Genomic DNA, 20,716 nt, shown 5'->3' with positions numbered 1-20,716 from the left:
CTGAGAGCTGATGCTAGGACTTTCAACACTATGTTAAACAACAGTGGTGAGAGTGGACATCCCTGTCGTGTTCCTGATCTCAGGGGGAAAGCTCTCAGTTGTTCCCTGTTAAGGATGATGTTAGCTGAGGGCTTCTCATAGATGGCTTGGATGATGTTTAAGTAGGTTCCTTCTATCCCGACTTTCTCTAGAGTCTTTATTAAGAAGGGATGCTGTATTTTGTCAAATGCTTTTTCTGCATCTATCGACAGGATCATATGGTTTTTATCTTTTCTTTTATTGATGTGATGTATCACCTTGATTGATTTGCGAATGTTGAACCAGCCCTGTAACCCAGGAATGAATCCCACTCGATCTTGGTGGATGATTCTTTTTATGTGCTGCTGGATTCGATTTGCAAGGATCTTGTTGAGGATTTTTGCTTCCATATTCATCAAGGATATTGGCCTGTAGTTCTCTTTTTTTTGCTGGATCCCTGTCTGGCTTGGGAATCAGAGTGATGCTGGCTTCATAAAATGAATCAGGGAGTTTTCCTTCGATTTCCATTTTTTGGAATAGCTTGAGAAGAATTGGGATTAATTCTGTTTGAAATGTCTGGTAGAATTCCCCAGGGAAACCATCAGGTCCAGGGCTCTTATTTGTTGGGAGAATTTTGATGACTGATTCAATTTCTTCACTCGTCTGGGTCTGTTCTGATTTTCTATTTCTTCCCGTGTGAATTTTGATAGTGAGTGTGTGTTTAGGAATTTGTCCATTTCTTCTGAGTTGTCCAATTTGTTGGCATATAATTTTTCATAGTATTCCCTGATAATTGCTTGTATTTCTGAGGAGTTGGTTGTAGTAAGTCCATTTTCATTCATAATGTTGTCTATTTGGGTGCTCTCTCTTTTCTTTTTGATAAGTCTATCTAGAGGTTTGTCAATTTGGTTTATTTATTCAAAAAACCAACTCTTGGTTTCTTTGATCTGTTCATTTGTTTCTTTGGTCTTTATGTTGTTTATTTCTGCTCTGATATTTACTTTTTCTCTTCTCTACTGGGTTTAGGGCGTTCTTGTTGCTCTGCCTCTAGTTCCTTTAGGTGAGCTGTTAGATTTTGCACTTGCGCTTTTTCTAATCTCTTGAAATAGGCCTGGAGTACAATGTACTTTCCTATTAAGACTGCCTTTAATTCATCACATAGATTTTGGATTGTTGTGTTTTCATTTTCATTTGTTTCCATATATTTTTTAATTTCTTCTCTCATTGCCTGATTAGCCCATTCATTCTTTAGTAGGGTGTTCTTTAACCTCCATGTTTTGGAGGTTTTCCAGACTTCTTCCTGTGATCAATTTCAAGTTTCAAAGCATTATGATCTGAACGTGTACATGGTAGGATCTCAATTCTTTTATATTTATTGAGGGCTGCTTTATGTCCCAGTATATGATCTGTCTTGGAGAATGTGCAATGCGCACTTGAGAAGAAAGTGAATTCCCGGGCCTCAGAATGTAGAGTTCTATATATATCTGTCAGATCCACCTGGTTCAATGTGTCTTTCATGTCCATTATTTCTTTAGTGATTTTCTGTCTGGTTGACCTATCCATTGCTGTAAGTGGAGTATTAAAGCCCCCTGCTATTAGCACATTCTTATTTCTAAGCTTGTTTCTGTTTGTGATTGTTTTAAATATTTAGGTGCTCCCATATTTGGTGTATAGACACTTATGATGGTTAGTTCTTCCTGATGGATAGACCCTGTAATTATTACGCAATGCCCTTCTTCATCTCTTGTTATTGTCTTTAATTTAAAGTCCAGTTTGTCTGATATAAGTATAGCTACTCCAGCTTTCTTTTGATTTCCAGTAGCATGATATATTTTTCTCTATCCCCTTACTTTTAATCTGAAGGTATCTTCCAGTCTAAGATGAGTTTCTTGTCAACAGCGTATAGATGGATTTTGTTTTTCTATCCATTCTGCTACCCTATGTCTTTTGATTGTAGCATTCAGCCCATTTACATTCCGTGTTATTATTGAGATACGTGGGTTTAGAATCTTTGTGTCCTTTGTGGGGTTCATGTTTGTGGTGGTGTCCCTGGTACCTTTCTTTTTTGCAACATTTCCTTCAGAGCATCCCCCTCAGGATTTCGTGTAGGGCTGGCTTAGTGGTGACAAATTCTTTCAATTACTGTTTATTTGGAAAGACGACTTTTATCTCTCCTTCTATTTTGAATGACAGGCTTTCTGGATAGAGGATTCTTGGCTGCATATTTTTGTTCATCACATCGAAGATCTCTTGCCATTCCTTTCTGGCCTGCCATGTTTCAGTATATAGGTCTGTCACCACTCTGATAGGTTTCCCATTGTATGTTAGGGCCCTTTGCTCCCTAGCTGCTTTCAGAATTCTCTCTTTGTCCTTACATTTTGTCAGTTTCACTATGATATGCCGTGCAGAAGATCGATTCAAATTCTGTCTGAGGGGCGTCCTCTGAGCCTCTTGTATTACAACGTTTACTTCCTTCCACAGGTTGGGGAAATTCTCTACTATAATTTGTTCCAGGACTCCTTCAGCACCTTTCCCTCTCTCTTCTTCTTCTGGGATTCCTATGATACGGATATTGTTGCGTTTGACGGTATACCTGAGCTCTCAAACTCTTCTTTCATGTTCCTGGATCAGTTTGTCTCTTTTTTTATCAGCTTCTTGTTTTTCTATAATGGTGTCTTCTAAATCGCTTATTCTCCTTTATGCCTCTTCAATCTGTGCATTGGAGGCCTCCAATTTATTATGTATCTCATTTATCGCATTTTTTAATTCATCATGCCTATTTTTATTCTCCATGTTGCTTGTAGCCATAGTTTCTTTGATGTCCCGTATGCTTTTTCCAGCCCAGCTATTAATTTTATGATTATTGTTCTAATATCTTGTTCAGTTATGCTGTTTATATGTGCTTTGAGCAGTTCATTAGCTGTCAATTCTTCTTGGAATTTCTTTGGAGGAGAGCTTTTTCGTTTTGTCATTTTAGTTAGCTTTCTGGCTCTTGTTAGTTTTAAATACTTGTTATGGTCTCTGCACCTCTGAGTTCAGCTGTATCCAAGAAGACTCTTTGACTGTCCAGGGCCTATCCTTTCGGAGGGTGTGTTGTGAATGGTATCTCTTGGTCTCTCTTGTTTAGACCTTGGTTATTTAATTTTCCTACTCGTAGTGATATTTGGGACTCTCCACCAAGTGTACTTTGGCTTGTTTCTTGAGGTAGCCCTGGAGACGAAAACAGAGAGACAAACACACAGGGAGCAGAGGCACACAAACGCACAGACAAATCCAACTAACATGCAAACTGAGAGAGAAAACGAAAAACATAAGAGAAAAGACGGAGGAGGGAAGGCGAATAGTAGAAAATAAAACAATATGTAAAAAGGTCAAAAAGGAGAAAAGAAAAGGAAAAAGGAAGAAAACCGATGGACAAGAAAGGTTTAAAGCATATAACCGGATTTCCCAGCTACATTTAAATAGTCTTGTGTATGCATTGCTGGTTGAAGTGCATAGAGAAAGAGAGAGAAGACTGGGTGTGGATGAGGCAAAATTGGAAATAGAATGAACAGGCAGAAGGGATAAGAAGCTTTTTCCAAAGAGCTAAAGGGTGGAATATGGTTGGATAGGGGAGAGAAGGATGCTGGTGTTATCCAGAGAAACTATGTAGTCTGATTACTCCTAGAGAAAGACATGAAAAGGTCGGTAGGTGTAGAATTTACATCTACATAATGGACGAAATGTGATTGTTTAAGCAAGCCGGTGACCAGAGTTAATCAGGTCAGTGTTCTGGGGAAGAAAGAAAGAAAAGAAAGAGAAGAAGAAGAAGAAGAAGAGGAGGAGGAGGAGGAAGAAGAAGAAGAAACCAGAAAAAGGGGGGAAAAAGGGGAGGAGGGCCGCTCTCAAGCAGGGATGGGCGTGGTGTGATCCAATGTATCAGGCGGGGGCGGGGGGGGAGTTCAGCCTTGGCGGTTGTGGGGAGGAGAGTGGCAGAGCTCCAGTCCCTTCTGGAACCAAGCACTGGACCTCGCTTTTCTGGGCGTGTAAACTCCCCATACCGGGAGCGCAGCCAAAGTTGGTTGCACTCTTCAACCCAGGCTAGTCCCAGCCTCCAAATTCCAGTCCATGCACCCCACTGAAATTGCCATAGACACAACTTCGCAGGCGTCCCCTTGGGGCAATTCCAAGCCTCCCGCCTAGCTCTGGGGATGGAGCCAGAATCGATGCTCGCTTCTCCTCCGGGTCGGGCTGGCGAGCATGGGGGAGGGGAGCTTGCCTGCCGGGCGCGCTGAGTCCACTGGGGAGAGGGAAACCAGGTCACTCTGTGTCTCCTCACCCGAAATACGAACTCGCGGGCAAATCTCCAGGTTTGAAGCTCTTCGCCTTCCCTCTAGAGTCCAGCCAGCCAGGGGCACAATGGCGCGGCAGGCGTGCAGCTTCTCTAGGAGTCCAGCCAGCCAGGAGCTCAAAGAAGCGGTCCTCGCGCGCAGTGTCTCCGGGAGGAGTTGGCGCGCGGGGGCCTGGCATGCAGGTATTTGGCGACCACGGTCTTTCTGTGCCCCGAGCGGAGGTTTTTCTCCTTCGGACTCTCTCTTTTTCCCCCTCTCACTCCCCGCAGAGAGGGATCTCCCCTCCCTGAAGTCTCCGATCCCGGCTCGATTTTATCTTCCCCGCTTTGCACTCACGTTAGAAGGCCTTCTCAGTGGATTCTGTGCCCTTTTTCTCCCAATCTCTTGGGTTCCGTAAGGTTTCCTATGGCTTCAGATCTTTACCGTGTGAGGTATGGGGGCGAGTGCAATGGACGGAGCTGCCTACTTCTCCACCGTCTTGCCCCTCTCTGATCTCATGAGCCCATTTCTGCAGGAGAAAAAGAACTCAGAGAGAAAACATTAAAAGACGTTTCTACGGAGCAACCATTACTGAAAAAAGACAATAAAATAGACCATTTTAATCAGTTCCTATTGATTTAGAGGAAGAGGGAAAATAAATATGGGGGATGAGAACAAAAGTATGAATCAAGAAAAATAAGACCTTCCAATCTGTTACTAAATCTGAAAAATAATATAGGTGATAGGAAAAAACAAGTCAACAGAGAACTTGAATTGCAGAATGGATATAACCCAAGAACATATGTGAGCTAAGAGAAAAGGTAAAGAAACTCTGCCATGGCAAAGACCATACCTCGGCCCAGGGTGGGATTGATTGCAAGAAGATAGGTATTATTCAATATTAAGAAGGATAGTCGTAAAATTCACCATATTATGTCCAAAGAGAAACCCCACATGATAAATCTCCATAGATGCTAAAAATGTGTGTCATCAAATTTAACATCTTTTCTTGATGATCAAATGACTCAATAAAAATTGGATAGTACTTTGTTAACATGATACAATCTTTATCTTGACTTAAAATCCCACAATTGAGGGGGGAAAATGAGATATTCCTCCTATGATAAAAAACACAAAAATGGTCACTAATACCTTTACTACTTTCATTTTATTTGAAGTGTTCACTAATACAATTACAAAGTTAAGTATGTTTAAAGAGCAAGGGTTGTGGGCTTACCTATACATAAAATTAACATAAATCAATCACCTTCACGTGTCAAATTATCTCCCCAGAGAACATACTAAAAAATATACCCCATTTAAAATCACAGAGTAAAATACAATACCTTCAAATAGGCTTAACTAGAGTGGGTTAGGTGAAAAAAAATAAAATTGTTCTGAAGAAACAAAAAGCCAAAGGGAGACTTGAAAAAATGGCAGTGCTCTCAGTATTTTAGGATATGCAGAGTTAACATCCAAATGATATCAATTATCCCTAAGTTTATTTATAATGTAACACCAACCTGATATATATACAAACGGAGTTGTGTGATTTTTCCCCCCCTCTCACAATGTTGAGGCAAATTAATGATCATGATTATGATGCAAATAAGTGATGGTGTCAAGTAATTATCATCCGTGACAGAAAATGAAAAGAAACCAGAATATTGACAAAGAAAGCAGTAAATCATTTTAAGGAAATAAAAAATAGCCAAGGTAGAACTTGAGCCCAACTCAGCGCACATTTCAAATTTTCCATGAAAGACTTCTGAAAAAGATTGTGTAGTTCTTCTACAATATATCTGCTGACTCCCCACCACCAAAATAAAAACATTGAGTGAAATAAAAATTTTTAAAAAAAGATCTCATAGCCCTCATGGTAGTAGGGAGTGATGGGGAATAATTATATGGAGAAGAAAAGTTTTACAATCTTCCATGTCTGAGGATGACGATTTGATAGTAGTCATGGCTTCTTCACTGGGGACGTCAGTTGTCTTTATGAAAGAAAGAGAGTGGTTACCCTTCTTCAGTTAAGGAACAATAAGGCTGCAAAGAGTGTTACCTGAAAAAGATATCCTTGAAACCTGTTGGGTTATAAGAAATGGCAAAAATTCTTCATGTCCTGAAGCCAGGAAGTTTGAATCTGTGCTTTCCCATTCTTTCTCTGGATCCAAAAGCTCTAGAAAAAATGACAATGAACAACTGTCTCTGAAAAGCAAAACTGCACTTTGTCCTCAAAAGGAACCTCAGATGCAGAAACTGTTTCTTGAAAAGTGGAAAACAATTGTGCTTTCCCTTCATTGTTTATGGGAAGCAAGCAAGAGGTGGAAAGAGTAGCATTCAACATTGTTGCTTTAGGGGAAGAATGTACATGTGATGATTGATCAGTGAACTCTGTGAACATTTCTGTCTGAACTTTTTTTTTCTTTTTTTTGTACTAGCCTAATATTTAAATGGATATTTGAATCTCCTTGGACTGGTTATAAAAATAAGTTTGTTTTCAATTTCTATTTTTTCTTTTAAAGTGTATTCAGGTTTCATTTACTTAAGCCTTTCCCAAACCAAGTATATATTTAAGTCTATTTATAGTATGTTCCAGAATATTTCTTCTATGAAATAATTTGGAGTTTATCATTATCTCATGTTTCTCATTTGTGCCTATCCTGAAATGCACTTCACTGGTTCAGCTCTGTTTTTGCCTTGAAAATAAATGTCAAGATACATTTAAAATGATAATAGAAAATTATGAGGAAATTGTAGCCATTAAAAATAGATCCCCCTCTTCTGAAAAGTGATTCTTGTGAGCAAAACCTACGTACACTTTTATTATGGATGTCTAGATAATAAATTGTATAGACAAAGATTCCTTTGAATCCTAGTTTAAAAAATAAAATAAAGAAAATCGATCCCCGAAGCAAGTGCAAATGTTGGCGCCAGGCAGTTAGCACTGATGTCTCTGGTAAAAGATTTATGTTTGCAAACCATCTGTTGGTTAGTAAGCACTTTCTCCTGAGGTGATTCAGTTAGTTTATTATAAAACTTATAGAACATTCCTTTTTCCTATTATGCAATTTCCCATAAAGGAACTTAACTACAGGTAATTTGACACCATGAAATGTTAAATATCCTTTTATCACCATAGGAAGAAATGTTTTTATCACCACAGGTAGTAAAAGACAGCCATTGCCAGACAACTTATAGTTTTTTGCATCTGACATGTCAGAGCACCCATTGTCAAGTGCATTTAAATGAAATTGGAAACAGATTCATCAAAGCAGCACAATGCCACTTTTCAGAGAATTTTAGAAAAGCAGTACTTTCATCAGATTGTCAAAGGCAAATGAGAATTGCCATTTTGGACTCCTAACGGAGAACAGAGAAGGGAAATTGACTTCAATGACTAGCATCATGAAAATTCAGGAGGACGTGAAAATATGGAAACAGAGGAAATACTGAAAGTCACTTAGCTCCTTCAAATGTCTTCAGTGTGCATTGGCTGGATGTTCCATGCTCAACCTGACACTTTGTCTTAGATTTGTCATTGTGTACATCCATCTTATGTGAAAACATTCAGCATACGGTCAACTCATGACCTATGTTTATTCAGGGTTAACAATCATCCAAGAAGTGTATGAAGTCTTTTATGCCTGGGTGCTTGAGTTGCTTGAGCTTCTGCCTCTTGATCAGGGGGTCAGGTCATGATCTCCAGGTTCATGATTTCCATCCCCACATCGGGCTCTGTGCTGACAGAGCCTGCTTGATATTCTGTTTCCCTCTCTCTCTCTGCCCCTCCCCTGCTTGCTTGCTTTCTCTCTCTCTCTCAATAAATAAATAAATAAATAAATAAATAAATAAATAAATAAATAAATAAATAAAATATAACCTTAAAAAATACTTTTCTCACATAATCTTCATCTCGATAAGATTGGCACCAAGTGAAGGTGAAGAAAATGGATCCCAGCAAGTTCAGTTAGCTTCCCCAACCTCCAATAAACACCAAGTGACAGATTAGGGATTCGAACTTCAAGCTGGATATATCAGCCCTCTCTCACATTTAACTTGCTTACTCAATCCTTTGATCTTCATTTTGCCTTTCACCCTTGTTAGAGGCAAAGGTGTTCAAAAAGGTACACTTGGAAGAGGCTGATTTAACAGCCTTCTTTTCATTTTCTCTTTTTCTTCCTGGTACTCCCCCTCACTCTTCTTCTTGGATAGTTTTGCATCCTTGGGAAGGCGGGTTCAAAGTAGGGTGTGACATTGATTCCTTAAGCTTCCCTTGAGAGCTGGTGTGAAGGGAGTGCTATTCTACTCAGTGTCTTTGACCTCTACAAATGCTGCTTTTGGGGCATGTTCAAAAGATAAGCATTGTTAAAACTCCTGTCACTGGTTCATTAAGTCAGAATTTCCCCTGATGTATTCACCTGCTGAGTAATGGCTCTAGGATGCTTATCGTGTAGTAAGAGAAGCATTCCAAACAAAATACACCTTTTCTTAGTTTCAGGAGAGACCCATTTAATTTCATGTTTCTTTAGCAGAAAGACTCTTTTCATACTCACAAAGGCCTATGACCAAGCAGGTTCCTTAACTTTCTGAAGTTTCCTGGGGCGCCTGGGTGGCTTAGTCGGTTAAGCATCCGACTTTCACTTAGGTCGTGATCTCGCGGTTCGTGGGTTCGAGCCCCGCGTCGGGCTCTGTACTGACTGCCAGCTCAGAGCCTGGAGCCTGTTTCAGAGTCTGTGTCTCCCTCTCTCTCTGACCCTCCCCTGCTCACGCTGTCTCTCTCTCTCTCCTAGAAATAAATAAAACATTAAAAAAAAACTGTATTCTCTAAAAAAAAAAAAAAACTTTCTGAAGCTTCCTTAACCTTTCCATTTTATAAATGATGAGTCCGATCCATTCTTTTGTGAGAAGAAATGATGTATGTAAAGGAGTTTGAAAGCTAAAATATTCTTTGTTAGAATAGATATGTTTAATTACAAGAAACATTGTTTCATCAGCTAATAGAAGTTAGGTAAGGAAAGCCAGAGAAAAGGTTCACACTTTCTGATTCTCTGAATCCATTCATCTTTATTCATGTATAGGTTTATATATATTTTTGTTCGATAAATCTCAAACGTCTACTATGATTGCTGATACTAGAATTATAGCAGTCAAGACAGTAGGTCACAGGGTAACCTGGGTGGCTCAATTGGTTATGCATCTGCATTCAGCTCCGATTATAATCTCATGGTTCCTGAGTTTGAGCTCCACATCCAGCTCTGTGCTGATAGCTCAGAGCCTGGAGCCTCCTTCAGATTCTGTGTCTCGCTCCCTCACGGGCCCTCCCTACTTACGCTCTGTCTCTCTCTTGCTGCAAAATAAATAAACATTTAAATTTTTTTTTAAAAAAAGAGTAGATCCAACTCTTATAGGGTTTGCATTTTGATGGACATCTTACTTCTTGAAGATCTTTTTTCCTATAAAAGTTTAGAAGCAACTCACCCAACTGTGTCTAATTCTGGCTGTCCAGTTAGAAGAATTTGTGCCATGGGCTGAATTACTATTAAATATAAGAGGGCCTATGGAAACAAACAATGAAACAAACCAACCGTGTTGACCTGTGAGAGTGTCTTCAGGACAGGTGCATCATGGGGTTGGCAGTTACATAATTATATGCGTTTCACTCTCCTTGGATCATGTACCAGATCTAGTAGATTACTAATGTTACTCAATGTATTTGCTGTGCTTTCATGGATTATTTTCGGTTGAAATCCTACATAAGTATTCTCTAATCCATTATCACATAAATTCTGTCTTGTATTTTTCAGAGTACACTCACATCAAAGTGTTTATTTCAGCCTCTTATACTCCTTTAAAACTTAGAACCTTTGAAGGATTTTATGACTTATTTTTAAGAAAAGGACTTTAAAAAGAGGAAGTCCTCAGAGAAAGGAATGCTAAAGGAATTACCCAGTTTGAAAACTACTTTCCCGGGATTTGCATTATTTTCCTTAACTTTTAGCATACGCTTAGTGTTTTTTGTATATGTAATACAATGGGACCTCAAAAATTCTTAAAAATTATGTTTTAAAGTGATTCGAAATTACTCAAGTGTAACGGTTTTCCACATCTCTTGGGGATCAAGCTAGTTGAACACCCACATGTACACCTGTATACAAGTAGACAGACAAGTAGATGGATGGATAAATAAATGAATGGATGGAAAGAGGAAGAGAAGTTATTTTGCAGAAAATGAATTATACTATGGTTATTAGAATACAAAATTTGCGGTACTTGAATTTGTCAAAAAATGAAATACGGAGCTACCAATGTTGAACTGTAAGTGTTTTGTAAACACAAATTTAGTAATGTTTAAATTGCCCCTGATGACTAAGAATAAAGATTTTAAAAATATTGAGGTAGGTATAATTTTAAGTTTCATTCTTAGAATCAGCTTAGTTCTGCCATTAAGGATGAAAGTAGCACATCTGTCTTTCCCTCTTCTCTCTGTCTTTTAGAGTTTATAGCTATTTTTATTTTATAAATATATTTAAAATCTACATTCTCTTCTGTAACTGTAATCTCTGCACTTGCTTTATTGTACATTTATACTTTAGTGGATTCATTGCTCTTCCCCAGCCATTATACCATATTCATAAAATTAGGGGGCCTTTTAAAACATCATCTCTGGATTGGCTGGATTCCATCATCATATTAATGTGGCTGTATGGCTTTTTTTTTTTTTCCTGCAGGAAGATACTGAGCACACACTACCATGTACCATGTAGTGTACTCACTACACACTGATATTCCTGAACTGGGAAACTTAAAAGTGGACCCAGTAGCCATACACTGTAGTAAATACAATAACAGTGAAGCACCAGATGTTGTATGAGTTTTCAAAAGAGTAAGAAGAGTTTGGGCAAAAGGACAGAGATCAGAAACAATCATGTAGAGACACCATCGACACTTTGCCAGTCTCGGAGCCCAGGTAAGACACCACAGGGGTCAGGAAATCAGGGGAGTAACCAGAGCCTGGTCCTTGAAGGTCCTGAAACCCAAACTTTCTTCATAGACAATAGTATGATAAAACTATTTTCATAGAGTTCCCACCCCACTCCTGTCCCCACCCTCAGTTGTTTGCAGTCAGACTTCTACTGTCTTTTGGCCTGGATCTTTCCACGTGTCCTTTGATCATGCCATTGGGCGTTGGCTCTGTCACAGAGCTGACTTTTCTAGGCATGGTCCTTCCCGCACATGTTTTTCTGAAAAAAATTTCTGACACACATTTGACAATGTCTGCCCATTGCTCTTGCACTTCCAAACAACTTGTCTACAAGTACTGTCACAGTTTCACACCTTCTTCCCTTCCGTTATCTGCAGACCCAATTCTACGATTTTCAAACAATAGAGGTCACTTTCTGGAATGGGGAAGCCCGCTTCAGGTTTACCCCTCTCAAGTGACTTGCTCCTTCTCTTAAGATACCTGAAGGATTTTGCTTATTCCTTTTATCCTTTAAGAGTATGTATGTATCTTATACTGTTCTATACACATCTCAACCTGGGGGTCATAAATTCCTCTAAGACTCTTTTTTTCTGGAAAAAATATGTACTTTTCCTTTGTGGTTTCCAATATTTCTGTATTCTGGGGCTATTTTACTGTATTATACCTTGAATTACTATCTGGTTTATTTGTTAGTTTCTTTATAATTGTATCATCATTTAGCCTTTTTATTTCCATTGTCTTCTAGTTACACATTGATCTCTTCCCTTTATTTTTTTTAAATGTTTTTAACATTTTTTTATTTTTTATTGAGAGACAGCACGAGTGGAGGAGGGGCAGAGAATGAGGGAGACACAGAATCTGAAGCAAGCTCCAGGCTCTAGGCTGTCAGCCAAGAATCCGAGGCGGGGTTCAAACTCCCAGACTGTTAGATCATGACCTGAGCCAATGTAAGAGGGCTCAACCCTCTGAGCCACCCAGCCGCCCCTATCTCTTCCCTTGAAACTTAAATCAAAATGCTGGTTTTTCACTTGGAAACCTCATGTCTTTATGCTTCTCCTCTGTTTACTGATCCTGTTTTGACCTTGTGTAGAGTCTTTGTTTTGTCCTCACCTCTACATTCTCCATTTGGATACGTTTGCATTGACATGACTTCTCGTCTTAGAGCTCTCATATTCTTAAATCTAGCTGTTTAAATTCCACATCATGGAGAAATTTCATGTAAATGTTCTCCTGTTCCTTGGGTTATGTTTACTGTAAGACTAAGGATCGTTCCTTTATTTTGCGCTGCTTTGTTTTCCTCAATAGACATACACTGTTCCTGTGCCTTTCTTCCCCTATTGCTCTTGTTTAATGTGGGATGTGAATTTTTCCCTCCATACGATTTACTGTAGGTGAATGGACTCTCACATGCTTTGTGTTTTTCTGGCTGTGGTAGCTGATATATTCACTCTCTCTGCCCCTTGAAGAACATGTCAAATCCCCCCCCACACACACACACATACCCAATCCCTAGAACTTCTGACTGTGTTACTCTAAGTGTCAATAGAGCCTTTGGAGAAGGGATTAAGTTAATAATTTTGAAATGGAAACGTAATTCTGTATAAACTGTGTGGGATTCATGGTATGACAAGAATCATTGGTATGGGAGGCGGGAGGATGATAGAACAGAAGTGAGACAGTGGAAACAGATACTGAAGTCTTATGTTTTTGGTTTTTTAATGTTTCTTTATTTTTGAGAGAGACAGAGCACAAGCAGGGGGTGGGGGCAAAGACAGAGGGAGACACAGAACCCAAAGCAGGCTCCAAGCTCTGAGCTGTCAGCACAGATCCCTATGTGGGATTCGATCTCACAGACTGCAAGGTCATAACCTGAACTGAAGTCAGATGCTTAACAACTGAGCCACCCAGGTGCCCCTGAAGTGTTGTGTTTTGAAGATGAAGGGAGGGAGTTGGATGCAAAGAATTCAGGCAAACTGTGAGCTTAGAAAAAAAGAGAGAGCAGAATCTCCCCTAGAGCCTCCATAAGAAACCGATCTTGTCAAAACCTTGATTTTAAGTTGTAAGGCCCATGTTGAACTCCTGACCTCCAGAACTGTAAGATCATATATTTGTATTTTAAGCCCCTAGGTTTGTGATAATTCGCTATAGCAGCAAAAGGAAACTAATACAGTAAAGGATCTTCAGGACAATGTATTGTTTTGAATGGGATCTAGACATAATCTGAGACATTTTACTTTTAGGTGAAAGTATTCTTTTTTTTGTTTTGTTTTCCTTCCAAAAAGTATTGACTGTTCAGTTCGTAATTCTCCGTAGTCACAAGCCTGTTCAAGGAACTACTTGCGATTATTTTATTGCATTCTATTTTATTTTTATCTCTGATCACCAGTCACTTCCTGACATTCTTCCGTGTAGTCACAGATTTTTAAGGGGCAAGACTTCAACCCTGGGAAATGAATTTTGTTCTATGTACCTATCATACTTTGCTCGCCCTTTCCTCTTGAGATGGTAACTAAGCTAAACTAAAATTATATCTCCCTGCTAGTATAAATAACACCATGTGTATCACTCTTGTAATGACCTCGTTATGGAATGAAATTGTAAGCTCATGGATTATATGCTTATTTCATTTTACAAAATGTTGGCTAATTGTTCCTGAATGGGGCTACTTAAGTCATTTTAGATCATGAGGATGCCTTTTTTTCCCCCCCCGGATCTTTATACTCATTTGTATGGTTTGACCTATTTTTTTTTTTTTTTTACCAATATGATACATGTAAAATAGTATCTAATTTTTCCTTTCACCTTTTGTGATAGCTGCCAAGGCTGAGCATTTCTTGATCAATGTGCCTGCCATTCAGTGGCTATAAGAGGCTGAGCCCCTAGTAAGTGAGGGGAATATGCAGAGGCAGCACCTACTGGGGTCAGAGAAGACTGAAGGAGGCCATAGTTTACGGCCTGGGTCAGGCTCAGCTGTTGACGTGGAGGTAAATACTGATTTCCCTTAATGGAATGAGTCTATGCCATGGTTGATGAGAGACAGGATGGAGTTGATCACAGAGTTAAAACCCTGTAAAGAGCCCAGCTGTTTCCAGAGGACACAGACTGGGGCCTGGAACAGAAGCCTATAGAACGAGACCTTCACGCTTGAGAAGAACAAGCTTCATTATGAGGTCCAGGAATGTCAGTGTAATCCAAGGGTTTTCCTTTCCCCAAACCTCTGGGGGATCTAATTAGGAAAAGAGTAGCAAAAAACACAGTGGTTTGTTGTAAACGTACATGAGACTGTTCCCAGTAGTGGGGGGGAAAGTCCATATATTTTAGGGTTGTGTAGAAGTATGTATTGTCCTCAAATCCACACTTATATACCCATGTATGCTTCACGTTGAACTGTTTCACATAAGTTAAATAGTGCTGTTGACAAGATCTAACGTCAACTTTCTTGTACCATTCAGGGCTAGCTCTCTAAGGTACTATTTTCTCTTCCCCGGTGGAGATTTAGTAATGTGGTTCCTGTGACCCATCAAAGGATGTTGTTTATTGGATTCAAGTCACCTCTAGTTTTGCTATCCTGTGCAAGGTACACAAATTCAAGTCAATGACAGGGTTTCCAATGGGTGAAAGCAATCCCTCGAGTCAGTGGGGCATGGCGCTCCTTCAGTCCTGTGAGGACCAGCTGGGTCCCTGGGGCGCAGTGATGTAATCCATAGGTCACAGAACACTGATGCTGGCTTCCATCATAATAGGCCTACTGGTATCCTGAGTGCTGGTCAGGAGAGTGATTCAGTGAGGACGTAAGTTCACCAGTGGGTTGCTGTTCTTGAACGTACTGATTTGATTCTTTGCTATTCTGTACTGATTCTCTGAGAACAGAATTTCAGAGAGAAAGATATTGATTGGAGTCACTCTGAAGAGAAGCACCATGAAGCGAAAACAAAAAAGGAAACATCTGGAAAGCACATACTCCACCCAAAGTTTCAAGAAGTCAAGAGGTATGTGTTAAGCATCTTCCTGAGCATTGGGTATCATGGATAAGGGATAGGGGCACCTGGGTGGCTCAGTTGGTGAGGTGTCCATCTCTTGATTTGGGCTCAGGTCATCATTTCGCGGTTCATGAATTCGAGCCCCATGCCGGGCATGTGCTAACAGTGCTGAGGCTTCTTGGGATTCTCTCTATCTCCCCCTCCACCTCTTTCTGTCTCTTCCTACAAGTAAATCAACTGAAAAACAAGAAAGAGGGTGAGAGGATCCCTAGCTGTGGTAAGGTAGAGGAGGATGGGCGGCTGGGGGAGGGATGTATAGATGCTGATTTTTCTGAAGCAACATATCATTCTGAGAGGAAAGAGAGAGTTCAGATGACCAATTCCTTTTCTCTGCAGCTTAGGACCTGTACTACTTATACCATGGCACTCACTGTGACACAGGCATAGTGGTTGAGTAGTGCAGTTCTTAAAAAAAAGTATTTTTTCCTTTGATTTTTCCCTAAGGACAATGGGTAAGTACAGGATGTTATTAGGAGTCTTCTAATCGTCCTTTATCCTATTGATGGAGAAGAAAATGTGGCTCATAGAGCTGAGGCAACAAATCAATCACTTAAAACTGGTTGTACAGGGATGAGAATATAAAGTCGGAATTTATGTATTCAGCCCTCAGACTAGGAAAATGTAAATGGAGGGCTCCTATGTGACACGCAAGAAAAAGGCAGAAGACACACACCACTGTTTAACCATAATGGTTGAACTGTGGAAAACGTTGTGTTTTTTTTTTTTTTTAATGGGAAACAAATAGTTCTGGTTACTATGGAGATGAACAGTAAATAGGTAACTTCTTTGAACTGTAGAAGAAGTTTGTGTTTTTTTGAAAAAGATGGGAAACTGAAATCGTTCTGGTTACTAGGGAGATTCACAGTAAACAAGCAGCTTCTGTGAGGGAAGACCATTGTTCCGGGGAGGGGGCCCTAGGGGGACAGATGAGAGCCACCCCCCAGAAGTTCCAAGGGATAGCTCCTCCTCTGGAAAGAACATGGCACTTGCCAACAGTGTTGGGCGTCTGTGGGGAGAGAGGGCTAGATAAGGAGTCTGTCTGCATGTCTACCGACAACAACATGAGCGCATGTTGAGAGATGTTATTAAGTGGGAACTATGAGAGCTGTCAAGCATGCACTCACAATCATGTGTTCACATATACACACATGTAGAATGTACATAAACCAGGAAAAGGTAGATATCAGTATAAAATGGTTCACTTCCTGTGTGCCAGGTCCAATTATTTGCTCTGAAGAACACGTTCCATCTCCGCTTCATGGGTTAGAGTACTTTTGGCTTTTGTGACTCATACACAAAGGGATCTATTAATTGCTTCTTTCATACTTTAGCATATATGAGAAGGAATGGGTCAGGCCTCCTGGGCTGATGGAACCTGTGCTGTCATTCACATGCAGCTTTCAACTAGACCCTGGGTTGTCATCATTCCCATCAGCTAGGAAAGGAAAGAGCGCAGAGGGACACAGAGGAGGTTTTTATAGTTCTGGCTAGGGAAGTGGCACGTGTCCTATCCACTCATTTCCGTTGTCGAAAACATCCTCGCATGGTCAGAAGTACCCCAAGAGAAGTTGATCAATCTAATCTAGTAGTAGGTCCAGGTCAAAAGGACACAGCTTACCGTCTCTGCTCCAATTACAAAGAGCCCCCTTCTAGAAAGCCAATCACTAATCATGATATAAAGACAATCAATGAACCATATTGTGCTATCCATGAAAATGAAGGCCATATTTGTTCACAAAACATGTCACGTAGTAGACTCCTCTTGTTTGTTTCATGGATGAATAAATGGACAGACACCAAACCTGGATCACATCTCTGTCATTTTTAGGTAATTTCTCATCAAACCTGAATTTGCAAAATCTGCAGCATGGACACCAGGGAATGCCCCCAACTCAAGAGCAGACTGCAAGGGGAGATTCTTCTTCAGATTGCTTCTCCGGCAAGTCTTCAGAAAACAAAGTCGCTGCTGCTGGTACGTAGAGTGTGCTGAACACATTGGGGTCTAGGCAGAGGCCAGAGATACACTGGGTGATTCTGCCATTAGTTGATACAAGGCTGCCCGGTATAGAATGAAACTCTAAATGTGTCTTCATCTTCTTCCATGGTCAACAGTGGAAGCTATCAGTTGCAAGGGAAAAATGCTTAAAAGGATTAGAATAATATACCCCAAAAGATCAGTGGAAATCAGTGCTTTATTTGAGGACATGTGTGGGAGAGTGTCTGGGTATGAGAATTTGACTAGTCAAATGTGGAAGTGTTTGTCGGTATGAACTTTCCAAAGCAGTTTTGTTACCAGGAATGTAGGAAATCTCTCATAGCTTTGAACAGGCCCAGAGAAGGAGGATCAAGTCGAGATCTGGACTTGAGGTAGAGTTCAAAGACATCCAGCCCAAGACCCATCCCTTTCTTGGAGAGTTCTAGCCAGTGTTCTCACTCTGATCCCTCTTTACCCTCACCATTCATTTCCTTATAATTTTCCACATGCATGTAAATTCTCTATGCCATCTTTTTGTCCCTACCATACAAGCGGTGATAGTTTCTCTGACTTCTAAAACCCTAGATCAGTTATCCCTGTTTTTTTAAAATTCCATGTCAATAGGAGTGCACCATTTTTAGTCTGTGTCTAATTACATTCACTCATCATTCTATTGGTGAGATTAATCTATGTTCTGTGTGTACTTTATTTTATACACACAGATTTGATGAATGTCAATAATTTCTTTATTGATTATACATTGCTGAGTACTTGGGTTGCTTTGAATATGGGGCTACTCTAAAAAGGGGTGTTCTAGATATTCTATTGCATGTCTTTTGCTATCTGGACTGATTTCTGTTTGGCACTTGCTTGAGTTCAATTGCTATGTGGTAGTTTTCAGAGTTGATCTTCATCCCTTAGACCGCAGTATTTTATACCTGTATTTTCTAATGCAGTCACATGTCACTGTACCCTTACCCTTTCACATCCGGGCTGTACCCCTGTTTGCTTTGGATCTCAAAGCTAATATACTCTTTCTCTTACAATTTTTTATTGTTACAACCTCCAATGCTCTTCCTTAGATTTCACAAAGACACTAATTCTGTTAGTCTTAAGGAGAATATTCCTAATAATTACCTTGGACACCTAAATCATAACAACATTTACACACTCAAATCTGTAATCATGGGACATGCAGTCTACACACATGGGTATTAGCTGAACTGAAACAGACACAAAGCATACCTACCATTCTCACTCACACAAAATTCACCCCATATTCAGATTCAAAAACACAAAATCAATCATATGCTAAGCCTCTATCCTGTTTGAAGCAACATGTTAAGGAACTTATGCACACAAATCCCATTGCATCCATCACCACAGTTTGCTACAATATGCGCAAAATACACATACCAGACACATCCATAAGAGATGGTCATCATTTTGTTATGTTTATTTAATTTTGAGAGGGAGAGACAGAGCGCAAGCCAGGGAGGGGCAGGAGACACAGAAACAGAAGCTGGCTTCAGGCACACATCTGCACAGAGCCTGATGTGGTGCTCGAACTCACAACCCGTGAGATCATGACCTTAGCCGAATCGGATACATAACTGACTGAGCCACCAAGGCGCCCCAGAGATGATCATAATCTTAAACAGTTAGTGAGCCATGAGCTTGCTTAACTTGGAAACAGAGACACTGATGTGATAATAAAGAGTATGTACTTCAAAACTAAAAACCCATCAATTATTTCCTATGAGGTTATAAATCTCTAGGATGTGGAGTGCAGAGGGTCAACGTGTATCAAGTGGGAAGGAAGGAAAATGATAGCAAAAATCCTAAGCAGGTGAATGGATATGAGGAGCCCTAGGAGCAGGATCCAGATAGAACAGAATTCTGAAATATGCCAGTTTCCCGCCCAAGCTAAAGAAAACTGTTTAGGACAAAATAAGTATTTCTCTGGGTTGAGGGTGGGGTGGCAGTGGGGAGAGTCGGTTAGGGAGAAGAGTGTAGGAGAGAAACAGAATGGAACCAGCTAGTTTTATGACTTTTCTATCATTTTCTAGGAATCTCCAAGTCACCCACAAATGATCTACCACCTGAGTACTTTTTAGAAGACACCCCTGTGCTCTCTGAGGCAAAACATGCATCCTCTGAATTGGAATATTTATCCGGCAACTCGTCCTTCTACTGTCGCTCTTGTGCTGGTAAGGAGAAAGGAAGGGCACTTCAAGTCTCGGCACTCAGGGCAGTGAGAGTTTGAACAGATCTGTAGAGGTCCAGCTCATCTTGTCTGCTCCGACAATGGGGGAAAGGTACCCATTGGGTCCAGTTATCATCTTGCCCTCCTCTCTTATTTGGGAGTCTGGGTCTCTGTTTCTGTACCCTTAGTAGAAATTCATCCTAATCATTTTTCACTCCTGGGCAGTACAGAGGAAGTCTGTGCATTCATTTCAGGAAAAATATCATTTATCGAGGGAAGAAGTGAAATCTAAGGCACAGTATCCACAATTGCTGTGGCGTCACTTAAGCCTATAAGTTACAAATTAATATAACATGAAACCATCGTTTGTAGTCTTCTAGTAATACCTGATCACAGAAAATAGACAAAAGCTCCGGATCCTTAGTTATTGACGTTAAACAGTCTTCTCTATTAAATGACTTGCTAATTTGAGCTCACAATCAAAAACTCACAATACAAAACAGGGACCCTTGGGTGGCTCAGTTGGTTTGGCCACTGATTTCGGCTTAGGTCATGATCTCACAGTTTGTGTGTTCGAGCCTGCTTTGGATTTTGAGTCTCCCTCTCTCTCTCTCCCTCCCTGCTCACACTCTGTGTCTCACTTATTCTCTCTCCAAAAATAAACAAACATTAAGAAAATTAAAAAAAAAAGTAAACTACAAATCATGTACCTCTTAGTTAGCTTCTGCAAACATAGCAAATTCTTAAGTTTTAGCTTTAAAGATCAATTGATGTAACAGAGCTGTAGGGGTGGTAAATAAGAATGTTTAAAATTATCAAGAATGTAAAACCTTAAAACACTACCAGGAAAGAAGAAGATTACATAAAAGTGGTAGTTTTAGAAATGAGAAGTAACAGAGAGGAGGGGGCAAGATGGCGGAGAAGTAAGGAGCTCCGTACTTGCACTCGCGCCCATACATCATACAGAAAAGATCTGAAGCCATTGGAAACCTTACAAAACCTGAGAGATTGGGAGAAAAAGGACGCAGAATCCACTGAGAGAGCCTTCTAACCAGACTCGGGCTCAGAGCACCCGGCAGGCAAGCCCCCGCCCATGCGTGCCAGCCTGACCCAGAGAAGGAAGCAGCAATTCTGACTCCGCCCCCAGAGCTCAGCAGGGAGCCTGGAATTGCCCGAGGGGGT

General features: G+C 40.3%; 1 protein-coding gene across 1 annotated transcript in view; it reads left to right on the top strand.

Moving 5' to 3' along the window:
* The first annotated feature begins 4,450 nt into the window (after nt 1-4,450).
* LOC120227247 (protein FAM170A-like) overlaps nt 4,451-20,716 on the top strand; it is a 31,433-nt gene continuing 15,167 nt past the window's right edge. Inside the window, exons 1-4 of the mRNA XM_039225391.1 lie at nt 4,451-4,531; nt 15,184-15,302; nt 17,182-17,325; nt 19,398-19,538. Of these exons, the coding sequence (XP_039081322.1) occupies nt 15,233-15,302; nt 17,182-17,325; nt 19,398-19,538 (355 nt within the window). The 5' untranslated portion in view covers nt 4,451-4,531; nt 15,184-15,232. The remainder of the gene's footprint in view (nt 4,532-15,183; nt 15,303-17,181; nt 17,326-19,397; nt 19,539-20,716) is intronic.

Source organism: Hyaena hyaena, unplaced genomic scaffold (genome assembly GCF_003009895.1).
Source record: "Hyaena hyaena isolate Hyena2069 unplaced genomic scaffold, ASM300989v1 scaffold_2156, whole genome shotgun sequence".
Taxonomy (NCBI): domain Eukaryota; kingdom Metazoa; phylum Chordata; class Mammalia; order Carnivora; family Hyaenidae; genus Hyaena; species Hyaena hyaena.
The sequence above is the reverse complement of the archived record's forward strand: the minus strand, read 5'-3'. Positions and strand labels throughout refer to the sequence as shown.